The sequence below is a fragment of the Chinchilla lanigera genome, unplaced genomic scaffold (genome assembly GCF_000276665.1).
Source record: "Chinchilla lanigera isolate Chin_1 unplaced genomic scaffold, ChiLan1.0 scaffold00053, whole genome shotgun sequence".
In the NCBI taxonomy this organism is placed as follows: Eukaryota; Metazoa; Chordata; class Mammalia; order Rodentia; family Chinchillidae; genus Chinchilla; species Chinchilla lanigera.
In genome coordinates this window covers 13,957,889-13,982,719 of record NW_004955454.1, presented here as the reverse complement: position 1 = coordinate 13,982,719, position 24,831 = coordinate 13,957,889, and the positions used below count along the sequence as shown (strand labels likewise).

General features: G+C 38.7%; 1 protein-coding gene across 1 annotated transcript in view; it reads right to left on the bottom strand.

The window, feature by feature from the left end:
• The window catches only part of Rp1 (retinitis pigmentosa 1 (autosomal dominant)), a gene marked incomplete in the record, with an annotated part of 300,755 nt that overhangs the window by 99,591 nt on the left and 176,333 nt on the right, over nt 1–24,831 (bottom strand). Inside the window, 2 exon segments of the mRNA XM_013520200.1 lie at nt 9,112–9,263; nt 9,953–10,085. Of these exon segments, the coding sequence (XP_013375654.1) occupies nt 9,112–9,263; nt 9,953–10,085 (285 nt within the window).

The window sequence follows — 24,831 nt, the reverse complement described above, 5'->3', positions numbered from 1 at the left end:
AGAAAAACCAAAAAAAAAAAAAAAAAAAAAAACTATATGCTGCCTGCAAGAGCTACACCTTGTCTACAAAGAAACACACAAGCTGAAATTAAAAGGATGAGTAATTACACTCCATGCAGTTGGAACCCAAAAAGAAGGAGGACTAGCTATTCTAATTTCTGAAAGTTGACATTAACCCAAAACTGATCAGAGGAGACAAAGAAGGAAAAAGATACTTTACTGATAAAAGGAACAACTCACACCAAAGAGATAACAATTGCAAGTATAGATGTACAGAATGTGAGTGTACTCAATTTCATAATACAAAAAAGGACAGATAGATACCAATGCAATCATAGTGTGGATTTTAATATCTCACAAATAGTTCAACTGGACAAAAAAATCTAAAAGATATATCAGTTAAATCACACCACAGAATAAATGGCTTTAAACATATCTACAGTGTTTCATCTAGCAACAACAGAATATACATTCTTCTTAGGTGTTTACAAAACTTCCTCCAAAATAGACCATATTTTATGCCATAAGGCATACCTTAATAAATAAAAACTGAATAATCTCTTCCACCCTATCAGATCACATGGAATAAAACTAAATAATCAATAGCAAAAAACCCATACAAACTACACAAACATATGAAGATTAAATAATACACTTCTGAATGATCAGTGGCGCATGGAAGAAAGACAAGCCAGGCGTGGTGGCGCATGCCTGTACCCCAACACTCAAAAGGCTGAGGCAGGTGGACTGTCATAGGTTCAAGGCCAGCATGAGCTTCATAGTGAGTTCAAGCCCAGTCTGAACTGCACAGCAAGACCCTATCTCAAAATAATATGAAGAAAAGACAAGAAAAATACAAAAATTCCTAGAATCAAATAACACTGGAAATACTTTTCAGACTTTGTAGTATATACACAAAGAAAACAATTGCAAGAGAAAAGTCCATATCTGTCAGTGCCTATGTTAGAGAAATGAAAGATCCCAAATAACCTAATGATGCATCTCAAGGTCCTAGAAAAGTAAAAATAACCAGAACCCCAAACCAGTAAAAGAAAAGAAATTATTAAAAGCAAAGCAGAGATCAATAAATTAAGTAAAAAAATATTAAAAAGCAATGAATCAGAGTTGGTTCTTTGACATATAAAATTGAACCAAGAAGAAGCTCCAAATGGACAAATAATGGAGAATGAAATTGATATAATAATAGAAACTCCACCACTAAGAAAAGCCCAGGCCCCAGTGGATTCATTGCTGAATTTTAAAAGAATGTCAGAGAAGAACTAATGTCAATATTCCTCTCTCAGATGAAATTGAAAGGGAAGGGACAGTGCAAAACTCAATTTTATGAAGCCAACAGTACCCTAATACCAAAACATATACAAATACTCAATCAAAAAAAAAAAAAGAAGAAGAAAGGAAAGGAAGGAGGTAGGGAGGGAGGGAGAGAAAGAGAAAGAGAAAGAAAAGGAAGGAAAGAAGGAAGGAAGAGAAAGAAAGAGAGAGAGAAAGAGAAAGAGAGAGAAAAATAAAGAAAGAAAGAGAGAAAGAGAAAGAAAGAGAGAGAAAAAGAAAGAAAGAAAGAAAGAAAGAAAGAAAGAAAGAAAGAAAGAAACTGAAAGAGGACACTGAATAACTGACTACAGGCCATTGTCCTTGAAGAATATATTTACAAAAATCCACAACAAAATGCTTGCAAACAGAATACAACAAATCATTAAAATCATCAGAAGTATCATACATCATGACCAAGTCATTTTATCCTTAGAATGCAACAATGGGACAGCACTCATAAATTAATAAATATAATACAACACAAAAAAATAAAATCAAGGATGAGAATCACATGATTATCTCAACAGCTGCAGAAAAGGCCTTTGACAAAAATTCAATATCCATTCATAAGAACCGTGACCTTTCCTCAAACTGATACAAGGGATTTATGACAAACCCACAGCAACATCATACTAAATAGGGACAGACTGAGAGCATTCTCTCTAAAATGGAATGAACCAAGGGTGTCCACTCTCACTGGTTCTCCTCTATATAGTACTTGAAACTCTAGGCAGAGTGCTCAGGCAAGAGAAAGAACTAGAGGATGAGAAAAGGAAAGGAAGAAGTTAAATTATCTCTTATTTGTAGATGATACAATCCCTTACATGTAAGACCCAAAAAAGCTCCACCAGATGACACTTACAGCTGATAAGCATATTCAACAAAGTGACAAGATCCAAAATCAGCAAACAAAGATCAACAGTATTTCTGTATACCAAAACTGAACCCAGTGATAAAGAAGTCAAGAAAACAATCCCATTCACAATAGTTTCAGAAAGATTAAAGACCTAGGAATGAACCTAACTAAGGAGGTAAAAAGCTTCTATAATGAAAAGTGTAGAAATGTGAACAAAGATATTGAAAGGTATATTAGAAAATGGAAGATATCCCCTATTCCTCAATAGAATCAATATCATCAATATCATCATATTACAAAGAATGGTAAGAAGATTTAATGCAATTCTTATCACATATCAACACCATTCTTCACAAAACTAGAAAAAAATTCTAAAATTTATATAGAACCAGAGGAGAACCAAAATAGCTAAAGCAACCCTGAGCAAAAAGAACAAACCAAGCAGTAGCACAATTCCTAAGTTCAAGTGATACCTTACAGCTATGGCAACAAAAACTATATGGTATTTGGCACAAAAATAGACACATAGGCCAGTGGAATACAACAGAAGATATAGAAACAATGCCCTCCATCCTCAGCCATGGAGATTTTATAAAGGAGCTAAAAATACACCCTGAAGAAAGAGAGCCTCTTTAGCAAATTGTGCTGGAAAAACTGCCTATCAATGTGAAAAATGCAACTACACCCATATTTCTCATCTTGTATTGAAAAATCAAATCAAAATGAATCAAAGACCCAGATATAGGACCAAAACCTAAACCTGCTTGAAGATAACACAGGGAAAATACCTGAAGCCGCAGGCATAGGCAAGGATTTCCAGAACAGAATGCCAATAGCATAACAAGTAGTACCAAGAATCAACAAGTGGGATTAACTTTCAAAGCAATAACCAGAGTGAAGAGACAGTCTAAAAAATGTGCCAGCTACTCTTCTGATGGAGAACTAATATCTAGAGTATACAAAGATGTCAAAAAATTAACCCCCCTCAGAGTAACCCAATCAAAAAGTGGGCTTATAAGCTGAATCAATACTTCTTTAAAGAAGTAAAACTGGCTAATAAGTACATGAAAAATGTTCATCCTCTTTGGCCATTAGGGAGATATACATGTCAAAACAATTCTGAGGTTCCATCTTGTCCAGAATGGCTATAATCAAGAACACAAAAAACCTACAAAGGCCAGAAAGGATAAAGGGAAAAAGAACCCTTCTACCTTGTTGACAGGAATGTTAACTTGTACACCAATTATGGAAACAGCATGGCTATTCCTCAAAAACTAAAAGTAGAAATTCCATTCAATCCAGCTGCATGTCTGCTGTGCTCCCCAAAAGAATTAAAGATTATAATACTCGAGTGATACATGCGCACCCATGTTACGGCAGTGCAACTCACAACAGCCACGCTCGGAGAAGTTTTTCCATAGATACCCATCAACGGACAAATGCATAAAGAAAATGTTGTAAATCTACACAGCGGAATTGCATTCAGCCATAAGGAAAAATGAATTCATGTCATTAGCAAGACAGTGGATGGACCTTGAAATGATAATATTAAATACGTCAGACACGTGAAGCTAACTTTTCCACATTTGGGGGTTTGAGGGACCCAAAATGTAAGTTAACGAGTAAAACAAAGGCAGACTTTAGAGATGCGGAAGAGTGGGAAGAGGAGAGACTACGAGATGAAGAGGGAGCTTGAAAAGGGAAAAATTTACATATATGTAGCAGTTCCCCACACTGAAGTACATATTATGTATTGCAAACATATATACATTTTTAAATAAAATAAATAGAATTGGTTTTTCATGACAAAAATGCACTAACATTTCGGGAGAGATGTGGGATCTAAAGGAAATGCTATCCTGATGCGAATAAACAGAATTCCTTCCTACACTGCCTCTTCATGGATTGTTGTTACTTTGAAGAACTATCCTAAAAGGAAAGGATCAGAAATTCAATCAGCTCTGAAAAATGTCTAGAAATGACAGCTGACTATCAGCCACGGTTACTCTATTTCACGGTAAAAATTTGTAAGTCCGGTATTGCTTGTATTACTCAAATGGAATGGGTTGTGTAACTGCCACCTGCACTTTTATCATGTTAAATTTCCCTTCGATAATCACACATATAATAAATGAGTCCCAACTTTTGGTTCTTTGCTACCGATGGAAACCGTGTCTTGTTTAGGGCAGGTGAAAACCACTCCTGGCCCAAAGACGATGCTGCTGTAAAGCAGGTAAGTACTGGCTGTGCACTTTGCTGGACGTGCCGTGATGATCCCATTTTCACTACTGGACTCCACGGCTGCCCTGCGAAGGGGACAGCGCATGGCGCACATCACCACCTGCTGCAGCTGTAGCGATGCTCTGCCCCATGTCCTCCGGAACCACTCCTGGGCTCATTCGTTGCTGTGGTAGACAGGTCAGGCATGCTGACTACCTGCTACCCCACTGCCCTGTGCCTCACGCTCCTTTGCCTGAAGGCTTCACATGGTGGGACAGTTCTGAGGGATGCTTCATAGGATTTCTGTGAAGAATCTTAGCAAGAAGGTGCCCCAGCAATAAGAGCTCACTATTATCTTTCACCGATGCCTCTCCTGTAACAGCCTACCGGCTTAGCAACTGTTTAGACTTAAACTGGGCCTCACTGTTTGGATTTATAAGCTGTCGTGCTTTGGTACAGTTGTGTACATCTTACTTATAGAGCCTCAACGTCCCTTTTTTGCACAGTACATCTTGTTATTACACTACTGCGTTTTTGCTGATTGCACTGCACAGTAAAGTACTACAGCCTTATGTCCTGTTATACGCTGCAGTACTGCATGTAAGAGTTACTCAAATAAAAGCAAAGCCACCAAGCCAGAGTTTCCTCTGAACATTTCTTTGCTCCGAGCACTGTAATGTACATACTGCACACAACTCCTCATTTAGTGACCAATTCATTTAACAGTCCAGTTACAGGAGCGGAACTCAGTCCTGTCATTAAATGAGGAAGGTGCGTACTGGCTTCTCTCCCTCTCTGCCGCAGTGTCCTCACTCCTTCACACCCCAGGGGTTAAGTAGATCATTTCCAGGTAAACTTCCTATGCCAAAGTTTTTGTCTCATGCTCATCTTTGGGGCAAACCTAAACTACTGTAAATACCTTTTTTTGTATCTTAAACTAACGTTAGGTTTGAACACATAATTTAAATGGGGTCTGTTAGTATGTTGCTGCTTTTAATTGTACCATTAATTGCACATTTAATTGCACATTAGACGCTGTTAGTATGCTGCTGCTTTTAGTTGTACCATTAGACACTATGCAAAGAAAATAACAACAACCAGCCCAGTCAGTGACTTAGGAAGTGGCTGGTGTGTAGCACTTCTGACAGTACAATTCCAAGGTTGTTGCCAGGTTTTTTGCTAGAAACCTCTTCAGACCATGTGACAATTCCATTACATCCCATGCACTGGAGAAAATACCTTAACAATATAAAATTTTAAATGAACCGGGGGGGGGGGGGCAGGGGTAGAACTTTCATGTCTCTAATTCTAAACTGTCAGATTGATACCATTAAGTTCACACTTCTGGTCTTCTTTATATACTCACTGCAATTATAGCTCCTACCCAATTTTAACTTCAGTCTTAGTGTAGTATCTGTTGGATGATATACCTAATAATGAACTGAGGAAAATCAATCATGAAAATGACTTAGAAAGTCTTAGCATGTCGTCCTGGTAACTTCACACGATGCGACACTGCCACAGAATGCTGCATGTGGCAAAACAAATAGCAGATCGCCAGGAGTGATGGATCCTTCACTATTTATCATGAACTGGGAGGGGAGGAGTCGGAATGACACAATGTCAATAGTTCTTCAGAGAATAATGTCACTGGTCACTGAGAATAATATTAATATCATGGCATCTAAAATTTTGTTTCTTTTCTAGTAAGTTCACTTGTTGTATTGGTCATTCTGCCAACACTAGTACAAAATACCTGACACCCACAACTTAAAGGAAGAAAGGTTTATTTCAGCTCATGGTTCTCAGAGGGTTCAGTCCATGGCTGGTTGGCTCCAAAGCCGCTGCAGCAGGGCAGAAGGGCATGGCATGGAAAGGTGCTGGGTCCATGGAGGACAGGAAGCAGAGACAGCAGGCAGGAGCAGGGCACAAGGGTACTCTTTCAGGTCCCACTCCCGGGAGCACAGCTGCTCACCTCCAGCACACTCGGTTGTTGATCTCATCAGTGAGTGAATCCAAAGATGACTACAGTGCCCCCATGATCAACCACCTTTCAGAAGCCACACCTCTGAGCAGATGAGACTCATGGGGGGGCGTTCAGGATATAAACCCAGCACTCTTCCCCCGGCCCCACAAAGGCTCGTGTCGATCTCGTGTGACATGCATTCGGTCTCTAGGAGTCACCTGTCCTAGCAGTTTCAGCAGTACTTTGGAAAAATTTAAATCCAAAGTCTCTGAAACTCAAGGCAAAATTTTAGCTATAAGTCTCTGTAAAAATAAAAAGAAGTTAAATAGGTCCAACAAAGAATGGCACAAGATAAACATTTGCATTCCAAAAGGGAGGAACAGGATGATAAAGGAGCCAGACTAAAGCAAGACGGAAACCCAGCGGAGCAAACAGTAAAGCCATATGTGGCCTCCGGGGCACACAGCCGTGAGATGCGAGTTCCAAAAGGTGTGAGCAGCCCTGGCCCTTTCACCTTGCTGGCTGCAGCCCCACGGCCTCCCTCTTGGGTTGGTTGTACTCATGGCCTGTAGCTCTCCCCAGCAGAGAGGATCCATGTGCCTGCAAGCTCCAACTTCCTGGCATTTCCACGGTACCTTCAGCTTTAATCTTACAGCTTTAGGCATCCCCCTCTAGCTGGTGCACTGCTTGGCTTCCCAGGCCTTATTTTGACATTGGGGTAAAAGCCTGCATGACCCCACTACTCCTGCATTCTTCACATCTGCAAGGTCAGCTTTACACGCCAAAGTCTGCAGGCAGCTCAAGCTGTAACCCGGCATTCTTGTCCAGCAGCATCAGCAGCCTCTGAGTGCCTTCAAGGCTGAACTCAGGGAAATACTTCCCTAGGTGCCCTGAATAAGCAGGGCCACCGGGGGCTCTCTTCTAGAGCAGTCTTTCAAAGGATTTTATCCTTTTACAGCCTGTGATGGGTGAGATCTTCCTTACTCCTTAAGATGCCCTCAAGACATCTTTCTTCTTGTCCTTGTACAGAGTACTGGCTCCTTCCTAGTAAACACTACTAATCTTTTCAACAGCCACATCCCTTCTGGCCCCATCTTCACATATAGCTCTTTATGAGCCCAAGTTGAAGTTTTTCAGTTATTTCTGCTCTTTCCTTTGCCCCTGATTCTCTCTGTAAATCTGGCCAAATGTAACCAGCAGTACTCAGGCCACAGCCTGAATGATTCAGCTGTCTTGAAATTTTCTCCACCAGATTAATCAACCTATCCCCTTTATTCTCAGTTGTGACAAAGTTTCAGGACATGGGTAAAATGAGGACACATTTTCTGGCAGAGAATAACACACATGGTCTCTAGTCCAATTGCCAAAGGAATCTTTGTTCCAAACTGAACGCTCAGGAGCTTGACCTTTACCACTCGCACGTCTATCAGCATTTTGGCTTTCTGAACTCCAACCGGAGTCACCCATCAGTCTCTGTGTATAGCCTTCTAGGGCTTCTCCACCTGGCATCTGAAAAGCTTTAAAGCAGTTCTAAAGGTTTCTAACCCATAAAGTCAGGTACAGTCACAGCAGTGATCACACTGTTGCGATCCTAATCTCCTGTATTAGTCACGCAGCTGGGACAAAATATCTGACAACCACAGCTTTAAGGAGGACAGTTTCATGTAGCCTCGTGGTCTTAGAGGACTCATTCCATGGCTGGTTGCTCCAAAGCAGACACAGCATGGCAGCAGGGCACTGCAGAGGACAGGCGCTTTCACCCCATGGCTGCCAAGGAGTAGAGGGAGAAGTGAAGAGCCAGGGACAAGAGTGCACCCTTTGGAGGCCACACCTCCAATGACCCACCTCCAGCCAGGCCCCGCCTCTAGACGGCACATTCAGCTATGGTACACACCAAGGGACAAACCACTGATGAGTGTGGTGCCCTGTGATCCAAGAACCTCCCCAAAGACTTCTGGGAGACATTCACAATCTAAGCCATAACGCTTGTCAAAGCGAAATGTAGGCATAATTTTTTTTGTCTCATCCAAAGCAGAACTGCCTTTCCTATTCATTCTAATGAAAGCTTTTGTGTAATCTACAGTGACAAATAAAATGCCTAGGTGAGAAACAATACACTCAAACTAGTTTAAGGAGTCTTCTTCCTTAAAACTTTAAGCAAAGACTTCCCAATCCTTAATTTCAGACCTCCATGTAGTATCTCCCTTCCATATACATCAGAGGAACATTAACGGGGTCTCTATCCCAAATAGCTAGTATCCAGAAAGAATCTATGTGAAAAGGATAAACGAGGATGATGAGGAATTTTGAAAATAACTATAATGTAATTGGATTTGAGATGTTAAAAGGAACAGGACGGCACTGTTAAGAGGTACAATGCCCTGGCATGGCCCGCCTTTCAGAGTAACGCTCCGTAGTTTTCAGTCCTGACGGAGCGTGCTCATACATACTGTCTCTGACGTCTTTCCAACACAGTTTGTTCTCTTCCTTATGCTGTCACTAATGTTTGATGTCTTTCTCCTTGTTCTATTATTCATTATAGGTTTTAGCATGCTATATTTTTCTTTTAAGAACAACTTCTAAAACAAAAAATATCATGAAGTCAGGTCAGGAAACATGTTAAAGATGTCCCAAAATTAGACTTGAAGAATGTCAAACACTTTTGGATTTTAACTCATAGGTGACTGTGATCAGGGCGCTTGGCAAGAACTTGAAAGAGTCCTTTACACAGACTCACCTGTCCTCTCTGGAATCTCACTGGCATGTTTGATTTGTGCAGCCGTCTAAGGCCCGAGTCTCCCCTCTCTCCATAGAGACAGAGAGAGACCTCCGCCTCTGTTTCTGCTTGTTTCAACTGCCCAGTGTAGACAAAGACATGGTATCTCACTACTGGTAAAGCAATGGGGAGAGAAAACAAGACGAAATCTATTACTTCACAGTTCATACAAGTAGTGCAGATCCGTGTGCTCTCAAGCTATATTTAAAAACACGATACTGTATGTTTCCTCAAATCTGGACTTTCTGCATATATTGAGAGACTTTTGACCCTTGGATTTTAACTATAAATGAGCATTTTTACATCATTAACATGCACTGGGGTTAATAGCTTTACCCAAAGGAGAAATAAAAGATTCTTTGAAAGGCTCTTCTTCTACATATGACATAGGACATTTTATACTTAGTATTTTAGAGAGGAGGGTGAAAATGTTATTGGATATAATGTTTAAAGTTCAAAATGATGCAAGTTCTGATGAGGAAATAAACTCAAGGTGAGTGATGGTATGAGGTGCCCAGTTAATCCCCCGAAGAGCCCGATGAGACAAGGCATGACATTTCTTATCTCTCACAGCCTCAGCCTCTGCGACAGTAGCTGGACCATAAGAACCATTTTGAGATATGTTTAATCCCAAGTCCACCGATGATTCATGCTGTGACAATGAAAAAGTCACTTCTCAGTGGGTAAAATAACTCTCTTAGAAGTAGGAAAAAGTATTCCGCAATAGTTCAGAAATAAATTCAAGCAGCTGCAAGGTTAAACATGACACATACATACACGTTACTGAATATTAATAATATACCTGGAAAGATGGGTTGTCCTTCTCTGATTACAGGAAGCTCACAAACAACATCTCCATCTGCTTGGATCGGAGACAAGCATGCGTTTGCTACAAAATCTAAGATCTTCTTGCTCTTTATATGCTGCATGGTTACCTGGGATTAGAAGAAACAGTGGTCAAGCTGCGTGATTTCCAACTTTTCACAGAAGTCGGAATTCAAAGTGCACGTCAGGCTCGGTAAAACATAACCTGTGTACTCCCGTGGTGGTGGAGGTGGTAGCTATTAGCAGTAATGGCATTCTAGTGGCTACTGTTTATTAGGCTGTTATTATTTGCCAAGTATTATTCTATGCGATTTATTTTAATCTCTTTTAATTATCACCAAGTAAACTGGTAAAATTCTTACATTTTAGGTAAGAAAACAGAAGCTTGAAAATATGAAATGCACTCGGTTGGATCTATCTCAGTTCTTCCTAAGGGAGTGCCCAAAAAGGTAATCCACAGGAAAACTCCAAAGAGAGTTTGTGTTCATGTTAGTCCAAAGCAAGCTATGCAGCAGAACCCGTTAAAGTTTTAATGCCTTTTCAATGTATTTATCTTTTTGTAGGCTGTGCTCCTCGCTGCCACAGCCAGAGTGCCCACATGTTCCAGCACACTCTCTATTCCTGCCTGCCCAGAGGATGCTCAAGGCACACCTCCTTTGGTGGCTGTTTCACCCAAACGCTGCCCCCATTACATTCTCCTTCACATCTGAGACCAGCAGAGGATGTTCCTTCCCGCCCGTCAACATGGGTGACTTGCCGCTCTCCTTTTAAGACATTAGTTAATATCGCAAATAAGGTCTTGACGCCCCCCATACTTTCCCCTGCGTCCTCTAGGAGCATGGGCTACCATGTTTCAGGTCACTGTTCTCAGACTTGCTGACCATAACCCTCCGTCTGCCTTTTCTGCTCTTTCTCAACCCTACCTTTAGGCTGTTTCAAGAGTTTAAATTAAAATCTGATCATTTTATACACTGCTCATGACTTTTTCAATAATCCTACCTATCATGTAAAATCCAAAGTTCTCAACACAACAAAGAGCTCATGACTGGGTCTAATCTTGCTAAATATTTCTTTTCTGTATCTAATTCTCTAGTCCTATTTATCTGTTTGGTTCATGAGCTAGAACTATGTCTTCTCCTAATGGGCTTTGTACATACTGTTACCTGCTTATCTCTTATTTGTACATACTCTTAGCTTTCTTCTCACTTACCGCATTGAGCATGCCTGGCATTCACTACATAGCTTAGACAGAACCTTTCTAACAAGTCTTTTGTGAGCCCCCACTCTGGTTAGGCACCTTACTTTGTGAACTACGGCAGGCTACCCCTTTCATGACTTAACACCTTCAACTGACTTTGAGAAAAGAGACCTTGTCCGACTCGCGCTGGTACTTCCTCACGCTTTCACAGGGCAGTCGTGGGATGAGTGCTAAACAGATGATTAAATGAGTAATGAAACCGGTATTTGTCAACACAGGTGATGAGACTAAATCAGAGATCTGATTATCCAAGCTTGATTTCATCTGTCTCTCACCAGGCAAGAGGCCGTGAAAACACTTTTTAAGAAATAATAACTATTTCACAAGGTTATAAAGAACAGATAACATTATATATAAGAAATGTGCAAAAGTTATATAAACTATATAAATTCTTAACACTAGCCAAATTTACACATAAATATAAAAGATGTTCATGAAATATATACTCCTAAATTTGGATATGCCTCCAACCCCCATGCACCATAGCATATTACACTTTACCTTCAAGGAAATTCAATAGAAAATTCAGTATACCTGGATAAAAAAACCGATCCTGAGGACATGTATTCTTTTCAGTCCCATTTAGATACAATACTCAAACACAACTGGTTTTGGCCCTCTGCCAAAGCACAAGAAACAATAGCTGCTCTACTGTTCCAGAGATTGGAGAGATGGCCAGAGCTGGGGACTGAAAGGAGAGTGATCAGCATCTGACAGCTGAAGCCTACTTTATGGCTATCTTTTTGCTAAGGCTTCAGCAGTGAGAGAGGACATTTAATCCTTTTTATTTTTCTTCCTAGAGCCAATGAGATCTATTACTTTGCTTTATTTGGGGCTGAAAGAGATGCTGCTGCCTAAGCTAGGAATATACTCCTCAAAAGTCTGAAAACAAAATTACAAATATATATATATATATATATAAAACCAAGAGTGCAGGAGGGGGGTTCCCAGCCCTCCTGCCTGGTGTGTGCGCATGACTCTGCCAGTGGGAACAACAAACCTCACCTTCATCGCAGGAAAATTCCCTCCAGGGATGCGCACAGCTCCATACTAGCATGGTTGGGAGTTTAACAGAGAAAAACTGTCTCTATCATCAAGAAAATTATATAGCTTATCTGTGAGGTATAGAACCAAAATAGTTAAATAATATGATATGACATTAAAGAAGAATATTAACAAACATGTATTAAATTCTATATAGGTTCTATACAGGTTTCAAATACTGCAGGATATAGTAAGAATTTCAGATGGAACCAGATGTTTTGTCATAAATGGTCAAGGTAACCTTTATAGATTCTAGAGTTGAAGTCTTCCCTATGAAATATAAAATTGTTATGTTTATTCTATGTAAAACTCCACTAGCTTCTTCCTTTATAGTATACTCTCTGTGAAAATTGTCAGTAAGTCTGATATCAGAGTCATCGTACTTTCAACTCAGAGGTACTCTTTGAGAGAGTCTTGCTGACTTTACATAAGCACAATCCCACTGGCTACCCTTGAAACCCTCTAGCGCAGGGGCTCGAAGTGAACTCCAATTACCTTCGAAGCCAGGCCGTCTCAAAACGGAGACAGAATCTAAGTTAATGTAGTCTTTTTAAAGGGAAAATGCAGGCATTCTCAGCCAGCTGAGATTTTTGCCCCCGGATGACATACGATAGTGTCTGTAATCATTTTTGGTGTCACAATTTGGTTACGAGGGGAAGAGAGGTACTGGGATGTGCTTGGCAGAGATCAGAGATGACCGTAAACATTCTCCAGTGCACAAGACAGCGTCCCACAGCAAGGAATCGTCCGACCCCAACTGTCAGTAGTGCCAAAGCTGGAAAACCCTTGGATACAGAGATAATGCCTTAGTAAATAGTTCCATAGTTAGAGTGATACAAGGAGAGAGAGAGATCTTATCTCAGTGTATGGCCTTAGGTAGAAGTTTCACAGATAACCTGTGACCTTCATGTGCTTGTACGAAATATCAGCATTGGAACCTGTTTCACCAGACTAAAGATTGCTTTATGTAAAAAAAATAAGATGGGAACACCTCATGGGAAATAGTTTGTAAGCTACAAATGACTAGACACATGGCATCACTTCCCAAAGCAGGGTTTTCTCGTAAAGTCGTTAACAGCCAGGAGTCCGGTAAGAGTGTCATCTCAGAAGCTCAGTCTCTCTCTTCTCCACCTCCTCTTCCTCCTCACCATACTCCTCTTCCTCTTTTATCTCCTCTTCCTCCTCTTCCTCCTCCTCCTCCTTCTTTCTGTCTCTCTCCCCGTCTCTCTCTCTCACATCCTGTCCCAACAACAAAGTTCTTCAATTTCTTTATTCTCCCGGATCCTTGGCTGTAAGATTCTTACACGCTTCTCTTAAAATGGTTCCCAGTCTGGTCATTTCTGTAACTCAGTCAAGAACACAGAAGAAAAGAGGGTCTGTTCCTGTCTAAACTTCAGATGCTGGCACTAACCCAGGTATTCTTCCTGGCTTTACCTCTCCTGTTAAGGTTCTCCAGTTAGCTCTTCCCCCAGTTGTCTTTTTTGCCTATCCTTGATGTCAAGCAAGACAAGCACTGAAGTAAGGATAGAATCGGGCAGGTTCTAAGGATCAGATGGGAAACAGGGCCATGCTGGGAGCCAGAAAATTCAGGGTCATGAGGACAGAGCGAACCAGCCACACTGGACTGGCTGCTCATCCTTCCTGCCCATGAGAATTGAGACTAAATACAATTATTAATAACCAACAACAGTTACCATCATCTATACTGTATTCTACTTTGCATATTTTATTTACACCTAAATTTCATATATTTTATTTAAACCTAAATTTAAAACACCCTTCACATATTTTATTTAAACCTAAATTTCATCTTGACTTCTGTTACAGGAGAAATGATATACGACCAAATCAAAGGAACGCTTTCTGAGGGCTGCGCAGCTACAGTTTTATGCTCAGTGCTGGATGTACTATGAAGAATGTCTTAGGACGAGAAAGGCTGAGAAAAACGTGTTTGAGAAATTCTGCTCTGAAGTGGCATATACCTTTTCCTCCATACAACAATGTAATGCATCTACTCTCCTTATACACTCACTATACACAGAGCTTTCTCTAAAAAATAAAGACAAACACGCACCAACAGATTTGCTGGACACTGAAAATGTTTCTAGCACTCTATGAGGTTGGGCCCTGGGGAGTGGAGCATGAGTATCTAGGTCAGTCTTTAGTAGCTTCTTTCTGGAGTCGGAAGTATGAAAATATAATACGATTTCGATGTGCTCTCATAGAACAAGTGTCCTTGCAAATCAGATGCAGAATCAACACCTGACTCTCAGCCCCCTTCCTTCTCCTCTTGGGCCTCGTGCTAACCCCTATTTGCTACAAGGACTGTGTGAAGGATCAGCTACGGTATTCACAACTGACAGAAGGACTACCAAAGGCAATCACTTATCCTTGGTTCAGATAAGCTGGCGCAGCTTTGAGGATGCTTCTATAAACTGCTGGAGTCTTCTGAGATTAAACATTTGACGAGAGATTCTGTGAGAAGAAGCTGGTGCTTCCTGCTGCTCAGTGGACTAGAAAATCCTCAAAAACAAACTATTTTTCTTCCCGCATTTCAGAAATTGCTCTTTCCCTTCAGTGCTCCTTTCTAGAACCCTGAAGGAAAAACTGAAAATGAAAAGGCACTGTAAACACTCAGGAGATGCCCTGAAACTTCAGACTAACTAAAGTCATCCCTTACCTACTTTAGCTAATCTCAGGCTGCCTGTAGCTCACATTACATAGGTTATAGTACCCTATAAAACAATAATAGTTTTAAAATATTAGCAAAGTCACCAAAGCCTGTGACCTATTATAATGTAAAGACTCAGAAGAATGCAAAGGTTTCAAGAGCACTCCTTTCCCATCTGAGTCATGTCATGCAGGTAACATGTAGCACAGCCAGCAGGTGAAGGCAGCACAGGGCCCAGTGCAGAAGCAGCTGTGCACTGCTCTCGTCACTCACCGTGGGAATGGGTCAGTGCTCCAGAACACTCCAGATCACATCTTCACCTAACTGACACACACCAGGCTCAGCATGTAAGGTCGCCCCTGAATCCCTACACCAAGGATGTGTGCTTCCTTCAATTAACATTAACACTTTACAAAGTATGTCATGTGTGTTAAATACGTGTTAAGTGAACAAAATGTGTTTTATTAATTTATTCATTCCATAAATATTTATTCAATATCTACTACCTGTGAGGCACTATTTTAAGAGTTAAAAGTTCCTCTTCTCATGTCACTTTCTAGTAGACATTAAACAATAAACAAAACCTTACAGTAAGTGATAAGTTACGAAGCTTATAAACAAGGCTATTGTTGTCCGGAGTCCTGAGGTGCTCTCTCTGGGTTTTAAGGCAAAGGCTACTCCGGTACAGGAGACCAGTCTGACTTGAGCATCATGAACAAGGGCAGAGAGGTGGACAGGGGACAAATTAGGGGGGAAACACGATCAGACTGAAACTCTCAAAAGCTCACTCGCCTGTCCCTGAAGCCTAGACCCCATGGTGTGAGAGAAGAGTTGAAGGGTTATTACAAGGAACTTTTTCAGCAAAGAGAAAAGGAAAAATGGCAACTTGGATTAAAATGAAGTAATAAGATGGAGAAAAACAGATGAAATTGAGATGACTTAGTAATGGTCCACAGGATTCCTTAGGGGTTAAATTTGGGAGCCAAAGAAACAGACAATCCAGGAAAACCTACAGGATTCTGGCTTGAATAACTAGGTAAATGGAGGATGGCGAGTAGGCGGGAGGGAGGAACAGCCTCAGCAGCAGACCTAGAGTCCTGACTGACTTTGTTCAGGTGATTCGCACAAACTGTGGGACACAGCAAGTACAGCTGAACCCTACTTCACAGTAGGAAAGATGAAGAAAAGTGATCAGCTGACTTTTGAGAAATTAGACATCTTTCAAGTCTTCATTTCAACCCTAAAATTTATTACCTCAATTTGAAATAGTTGAAGTGATTTATATAAAAGAAAAAATATAAAATCTATGATTCAAAAAAATTAATCTGACCTGGTGGTACCTGCTAAAATGCTTTCCTATCTTTTATTTTCAATATTCAAAATAAATTGCTATCTGTTCAGTTATAGCCATCTTATTTTGGATCCAAGTTACCCAAAAGCTGAATTCAAATCACTTCAGTGACTTAGATAATTCTTTATTACAGTATTTTGGGCACTAGGTAGCACTATTGGCTAATGTATATAATATAGTTAAGAGTGAGTCAGATCTCCAAAATGGCCCCTAATGTATGATCAAGGAAAAAGAAAAGTTTGAAACTGGCTGATATCACAGATCTACTAGATCAACAGCTCCAAACTGCCAGAGTGTATCAAGAACTGGGGCAGCTGGCAATACTCAAAATGTAAATGGTATGCAATAAGGAATTGGGTTTGCACTCCTATTAACTAGGACACTGAGAATAATTTCACCAAACACTGGTTAAAAGCACGGACTTCCACCCAAACAGTAATATCCCATGAGGGCTCTCACTGGTGATCACAGGAAGCTACAGGCTACAAACAGTTCCACATTACCAGCAGTGGAAAAGCCCTCCTGGTGTGTAACCTCACAATGGCAGCTGGTCAGATGTCTCAGTTCCTGGAAGGTAGCCATGGATCACTACATAACCAACCATTCTCTATTAAATTGTCTTTTCTCTTGTTGTCAGATTAAAGTGTGATCCCATGTTATTAACATGAACGACACAAAGCCTTGACTTTCACTTTATATCTGATATAGGGCTGCCAAATGTGAGTACGATGAAAAAATCGATATGACTGGGAAAAACATGTACTGATATCAAGCTTCAAAGCCAAACGTTGGGATAAAGAAGGGAAAGGAAAAGGGTGAATTATCAAAAATATTTTACAAGGATACATAAAATACCCACTTCTCTTTTTAAAATGAATAAATAAAATAAGGAAATGTAGAGTCTTTATCACACAAAACATTTAGCACTCAGTTTAATTTCCTAAATGAACAGAAACAATTTTAGGAATGGTTTCCATAGAACTAGAATTTATTTGTTGAGCTCCCTCTGCTGACTGACAACAACAAATTTTAGTTGTTTCACAAGAGAATATTACCATAAAAACTCACACTTGGTTTCTTAAAAACTTAAAATTCTTGGGTTACTTTAAAAAATTTCAGCCAAGTAGTTAAATACATGTCCTTAGAATAGCGGAATGGAACAGACATATGGTGACACTTAAGGTGTTTCAATTACTATACTAGAATTCTGAACAAATATACTAGAATTCTGAGGTTATAATAACCTGAGAGAAGGAAAAATCAATTTAGTTCTTTCTATAAATCTTGGAGAGTGGGGCTATCTTGCTGGTATAAAATAATTAAAATTACAACTCTAAGGAGAAACAAAGCATACAGTCAAGATACATGGAATGAACTCTCTGCAGAGAAGAACCGCACCTCATGTTGGTGTGCTCAAGCAATGAGCAGACACTTGATAAATAGTGCATTACCAGTACTTAACAAAACAGTAATACCTTGGTTCACCCATACTTCAGATGGCAAACAATTCGGTTCTCCAAACAAAAGCATTTGACAAAATTTTGATTTCGTTCACACACTCCACATCAGGTCACAAACACAACCGTGGGCATCTTCTCCAAAATCATAAAACAAGTTCATGAGGTACCGCTCATCTGAATATGAGGGCACTTGCATATACTTCTGTACATCTCTGCTATTGTTTACTTCAACACCAAAGGTAAAGGAAAGACCTGATGCTCTCTTCTCCACACTAACACAACTGACGTACAAAAGGGGAATTCCGGTCCGAAGCCGTCCGGCAATGCAAAGTGAACTTGACTGGTATAGTCCATACAGTACAGAAGGGCAAATACTGACTAAAAGAACAACATAGGAAACAGGTGAATTACTGGACTGTGACATGAGAAAATATACACGGATGAGTGAAACTTTGCTTTGCAGATCAATAAACTTCCAATGCCACAGTGAAAACCTGAGCACAGAGATACAGAACGGAAGTTGTTAGACAGAAGATCGTAGTGATTGACAAAGAATTCTTTCTTTGGCGAAGAAAGATCTGTAAGTCTATGTATTTATCAACTGAATTTCCATAGACAAGGTCAAGCAAATTGCAAGTGACAAATTCCAGTCTATTTAAAGACCACTCAAATACAATAAAACTACTTTACAAATAGACACTTTCTCTCATTAGCAAGGATATATTTTTTTTTTTATTTTAAAGAGAGTAGAAAAAAAAAGAACAATAGCAAAATACAAGCAAAACAAAGCAAGGACATTAAAAATGATATGGAGCTTCAAACCAAATGACAGGAATTAACAGTGGTTGTTATATTACATATTGGTATCTTCAACAAATTTGCTCAGATTACCAGATGCAAGACTGGAAGATTGATCAAACCATTAAAGAGAATAAGAAAGTAATAATTCAAAAAAAACATTAGAAACAATACAAAGTTTCACTAGGCAGGATCATAGGAACTCACCAATGGTTGTCATATTTAATATTGTTGCCTTCACATCAGTTCCTCAGATTACCAGATACAAGCATGCAAAACTGGCCAAAATATTAAAAAAATTCAAGCACTTAACTGTTCCCTTCAACAAACTTTCAGACATCAGCAGTGCCGTTATTCCAGCTATCCTTCTATATATATATAAATGTATATATTGCCTTAGTACTGTCTTCCTTTTTCTTCTTTCCCTCATCCCAGTTGTTCCTTCCTTTGCCCAATTTCTTTCCCTTTCATATTATCTATTGTACATTTTCGGTTTGATTTACTCTTTCATGTTCTTACACTAGGGAGACAATATGATGTTTACACATGAGTCCTATTTATTTCACTTATGAGTATGGTCTCTAGTTGCATCCATTTACTATAAAAGCCTCGAGTTTATCTTTTTTATAGCTAAGTAATACTCCATCGTATAAAAATACCACATCTTTTTGATCCACTCCTCAGTGGATGGGCATTTGGGTTGTTTCCAAGATTTAGCTATAACAAATTGTGCTGCTATAAACATGGGTGTGCATACATCGCTGTGGTACAATGTTTTTAATTCTTTTGGAAAATACCCAGAAGGGGAATACCTGGGTTAAGTGGGACTTTTGATCCTAGTTTTGTGAGGAATCTCCAGACCGATTTCTACAATGGTTTCACCAATCGACACTCCCACCAACAGTGGAGAAGTGTTCCTTTCTCCCCACAGCTTCTACAGCATTTGTCATTGGTTGATTTCTTAATGATAGCCATTCTTTCTGGGGTGAGATGGAATCTCACTGCTGTTTTAATTTGCATTTCTCAAATGACTAATGATGTTGAACATTTTTTCATGTATTTATTCGCCATTAGTATTTCTTCATCTCAGAAGTGCATATTCATCTCAGATGTCCATTTTTTGATTGGGTCTTTGAATTTTGGGGGCTTGATTTTATTTAATTCTTTATATGTTCTAGGTAGAAGTCCTTTGTCTGAGGGGAAGTTGGCTAAGATTTTTTCCCAATCCATGGATTTTCTTTTTACTCTGTTGGTGATTTCCTTAATGTGCAAAAAAATTTCAATAAGCTAAGATCCCAGTTGTTAATTCCGTGAAGGATTTCCCAGGAAGTTTGATTTTGTTCATGAACTCTCTGCCTACCCTATGCCTTTGAGAGTTTTACCTACTTTCTCTTCCAGTAGATTTAGTGTTTCTGTCTTGATATTTAAATCTTTGATCCATTCTGACTTTAGTTTAATGCATGGTGATAGACATGGGTCTAGTTTTAGTCTTCAGCATGTGGAAAGCCAGTTTTTCCAGCACCATTTATTAAAGAGGCTATCTTTTTTCTAGCGAACATATTGGCCCCTTTGTCAAAGATAAGGTAGCTGACTGTGTTTGTAGCTGTGTCTGCATCTTCTAATCTGTTCCACTGATCTTCTGGTCTGTTTTTTCTTGCCAGTACCATGCTGATTTTATCACAGTAGCTTTGTAGTATAATTTCAAGTAGGGCATTATGACGCCTCCTGCCTTTCCTTTGCTGCCCAGGATTATTTTTGCTATTCTGGGCCTCTTATGGTTCCAGATGAATTTTAGGAATGTTTTCGCTAGATCTGTGAGCTATGCTAATAGCATTTTAATTGGGATTGCATTGAATCTGTACCTGTGCAACAAATTTGAGAATATGGCCATTTTCACAATGTTGGTTCTTCCTATCCATGAGCAAGGAATATCTTTCCATTTTCTGAAGTCCTCTTCAATCTTTTCTCAGGGTACTGTAATTTTCACTATATAGATCTTTCACTTCTTTTGTTAGATTGATTCCTAAGTATTTCATTTTTTTAGATGCTATTATGAAAGGTGTGGTTTCACTAATTTCCCTCTCAGTCTGTTTATGTTTGTGTACAAGAATGCTACTGATTTTTGAGTGTTAACTTTGTATCCAGCTATGCTACTGAATTTTGTAATTAAATTCATAAGCCTTTTGGTGGAGTTTTTGGAGTCTTCTATGTAGAGTATCATGTCATCTACAAATAATCACAATGTCACTTCTTCCTTTCCTATCCTTATTTCTCTTATTTCTCTCTCTTGTCTAATTGCTCTGGCTAATATTTCCACAATTTTATTGAATAGGAGTGGTGACAGTGGACATCTTTGTCCTGTTCCTGATTTTAAAGTGAAAGCTTTCCGTTCTGATCATTTACAATGATGTTAGCTGTTGGTTTGTCATAGATGGCTTTTATCAGATTGAAGTAAAGTCCATCTATGCCAATTTTCTGTAGGGTTTTTATCATGAATAAATGTTGGACTTTATGAAAAGCTTTTTCAGCATCAATGGGGATGATCATGTGATTTTTTTTTGTCTTTGGCTCTAATGACATGGTGTACATTAATTGACTTGCGTATATTAAATCATCCCTGCATTCCTGGAACGAATCCCACTTGGTCATGGTATATAATCTTCTTGATGATTTGTTGTATTCTGTTTGCTAGTATTTTATTGAGAATTTTTGCATCTATATTCATTAGGAAGATTAGCCTGTAGTTCTCTTTTTGGTTGGGTCTTTCTCTGGTTTTAGTATCAGGATAATACTTGCCTCCAGGAATGAGTTGGCAATAATTCCTTCTCTTTCAATTTTATTAAAGAGTTTGAGAAGAATTGTCATTAAATCTTCTCTAAGTTTCTCATAGAATTCAGCTGTGAATCCATCAGGACCTGGGCTTTTCTTCATTGGCAAGTTTTTTATTACATTTTCAATTTCACTTGCTGATATAGAGTTACTCAGGATTTTTATATCTTCTTCATTCAGCTTTGGTAATTCATATGTATCTAGAAATCTGTCCATTTCCTCTGTATTTTCCTCTTGTGAGAGTAAAGATTTTCAAAGTAGGTATTGATGATCTTCTGAATTTCTACAGGATCTATAGTGATTTCATCTTTTTCATTACTTGTTGCATGTATTTTCTTTTTTCTTCCCTTTTTTTAATAAAAGTTGGCTAGGGGTTTATCAACTTTATTTATTTTTTCAAAGAACCAGCTCCTTGATTCGTTAATTCTTTGTAATTTTTTTTAGTCTCCGTTGCATTAATTTCTGCCCTGAGCTTTACAGTTTCCTGTCATTTCTGGGCTTTGGGTTTGCCTTGTTCTTCCTTTTCTAGAAGCCTGAGGTGCAGCATAAGATTGTTTATTTGTGCTCATTTTCCTGAGGTGGAGATTCATTGCTATAAATTTCCTTCTGAGGACTGCTTTCATTGCATCCCACAGGTTCTTGTAAGTTGTATCTACATTTTCATTTGATTGTACATAGTGTTTAATTTCTTCTTTGATTTCATCTGTGACCCACTGATTGTTCAGGAGGGTGCTGTTTCATTTCCATGTGTTTATGGAATTCTTGCAATGCCCTTTGTCATTAATTTCCATCTTCTTTGCACTATGGTCTGATAGTATGCATGGGATAACTTCATTTCTTTGCATTTACTTAAACATGTTCTGTGTGCCAGTATATGGCCTATTTTAGAGAATGTCCCATGTGCAGCTGAGAAGAATGTGTATTCTGATGCTGTTGGGTAGAACACTCTGTAAAGGTCTACTAAGTCCATTTGTTCATTGGTTTGGTTTAGTTCTGTTTTTTCTTTGCTACTTTTTGTCTAGTTGATCTATCTCTTTGTGACATGGAATATTGAAGTCCCCTGTTATGATTGTGTTGCTGCTTATTTCATTTTTCATGTCTGTTAAAATGTGTCTTCTGTAGTTGGGTGCTCCTGTGTTTGGTACATAGATGTTTATGATTGTTATCTCTTCCTCTTGAATTTTTCCCCTCACAAGTATGTAGTGACCTTCTTTATCCCTTTTAATTGTTCTTCGTTTGAAGTTAAGGTTGTCTGCAAACAGAATAGCTACACCTTCTTTCTTCTGGGTACTTGTCACATGGAGTATTGTTTTCCATCTTTTGATTTTTAGTCTATGAATTTCCTTTTCAATGAAATGTGTTTCTTGTATACAGCATATTGTTGGATTTTGTTCCTTGATCCCTCTGCCAATCTACTTCTTTTGGTTGGTGAATAGAGACCATTTACATTGATGGTTATAACGGATATATATTGGCTTATCTTTATCATGTCATTTTCCTGCTGTTGGTTCCTCTTGTTTCCCTCTGTTTAATTGCTTGCTCAGCTTGGTGGTTCCTTTTTTTGTTGTTTTTCTTGAAGATGTGGTCTTTTTTATCTCTTCCTAGAATATCTTTTAGTACTCTTTGTAGGGTTGGTTTGGTGCTCATGAATTTTAACGGAGAATAATGAAGCAAGTGAGGGACAGGATTAACAAAAGAATCTAGGTGAAATCAAAGTTCTTCAATCTTGTGATTTTTAAATAAATTTGAAAACATTTCAAAATAAAAACAAATTGAACTACAGGAAATGTCCCTTTAATGTTACTTAGTGTCCCGTTACCATCACTTAATCTATTGCTCAGTCATTTGTTAGCTAATGTCCTACCCACTTTACTCTCCACATAGGCCTTCTGTCCCTGCACAGAGGAGTGAATGACAGCTCCCTGGGACTTACACCCTCCAGAACCAGGAGTAAACAGATTCTTTCCTTTAAAGATCACCCCAGAAGAGTTATTTTGTTACAGCAACAGAAAATGGACTAAAACACATTCTTCCTACTCAAAGACCCTATAGAAAGAACAGTCCATGTTAGTTACTATTGACTATAGGCAGACTTAATTCCTGGGTAAGTTTTTTAAAAAATAATTATCTTCCCTAGCAACTCACAAGTAGAGAAACTGTAATTTTACTAAAACTTTGGAGATTCCATAATAATGCATCTTTTTTTATTTTAAAGAGAAAAGAAAACAAAATAATAACCAAGACAAAAACAAAACAACAGAAAAACAATACAAGCAATACAGAATTTCAGAGCAAGGTGATAAGAAGTTAACAACAGTTGTTATATTACATATTGTTATCTTCAGAGAAGTTGCAGATCACCAGATAGAAGAATGGAAGACTGATCAAACAATTAAAGACAATAAAAAGAAATCAGAAACGATGCAGAGTTTCACCAATCAAGATAGTAGGGATTCAGCAATGGTTGTTATGTTGCATATGGTTGTCTTCAATTTAGTTGTTCAGATTATCAGATATAATCATACAAAACTGGTCAAAAAAAGAAAAATTTAAACATTAACTTTTCCTACCAATAAACCAATAGACATCAGCAGTATAATTATGCCGGCTCTCCTTGTACATCCATATATATTTTTCCCTTCCTTTTTTTCTTTTCTCCTTTCCCTCATCCCAGTTGTTCCTTCCCTTTCACAATATCTATTGTACCTTTCAGGTTTCACTTACTTTTTCAGGTTCTTACACTAGGGAGACAATACGATGTTTACACATGCAGTGCAGTTTGTTATAGCTAAACCTTGGTAATGTATCTTCTTAAAGGGTCATTCTTTGCCTCACTTCTGAAATGTTTCAGTGGTATAATTTCTTCCCACACCCTACAGCATCTAGCACAGTGCAGGGCAAATATCAGGTGCTAAGAAAGACCTCTAGACTAACCAAATGCAGTGTACTCATTGGTGAGAGAGTGTTCTCACCGTGTACTCATCTGTGAGAACAATTTCATTGTGTTGAATACGTGCTAAAAATGATTTCCTCATTTGCTTTCATTATACACCCATAGATACAATTAAGTCACAGATATAATTGTGAAAGACTTAAAACAGAAAATATTTTATTTGATTCTATCATTTTAACGTAAAATTTTAAATGTCAATCATTTTAAAATAAAATAAGTACAAAAAATTAAAAAATAAATAAAATAAAACAAGTACTCTAAAAAATCAATCCAAGACATAGTACTGAGAAAACAACGATGCTCTGCAATGCGAACTGTGTCATGTTGTTCTATTATAATGCACTGTTTCCACTGGGAAATCTCAAGACCTCTAAGAGTTTAACTACCATCTATTTTTAAAACAAATTTTAGGGCCAAATGGCAATGGTTAAGATTTCACTCTCTGGAGTACAACATACACAGTAAGACAATATACTCAGTGTACTTAGTAAA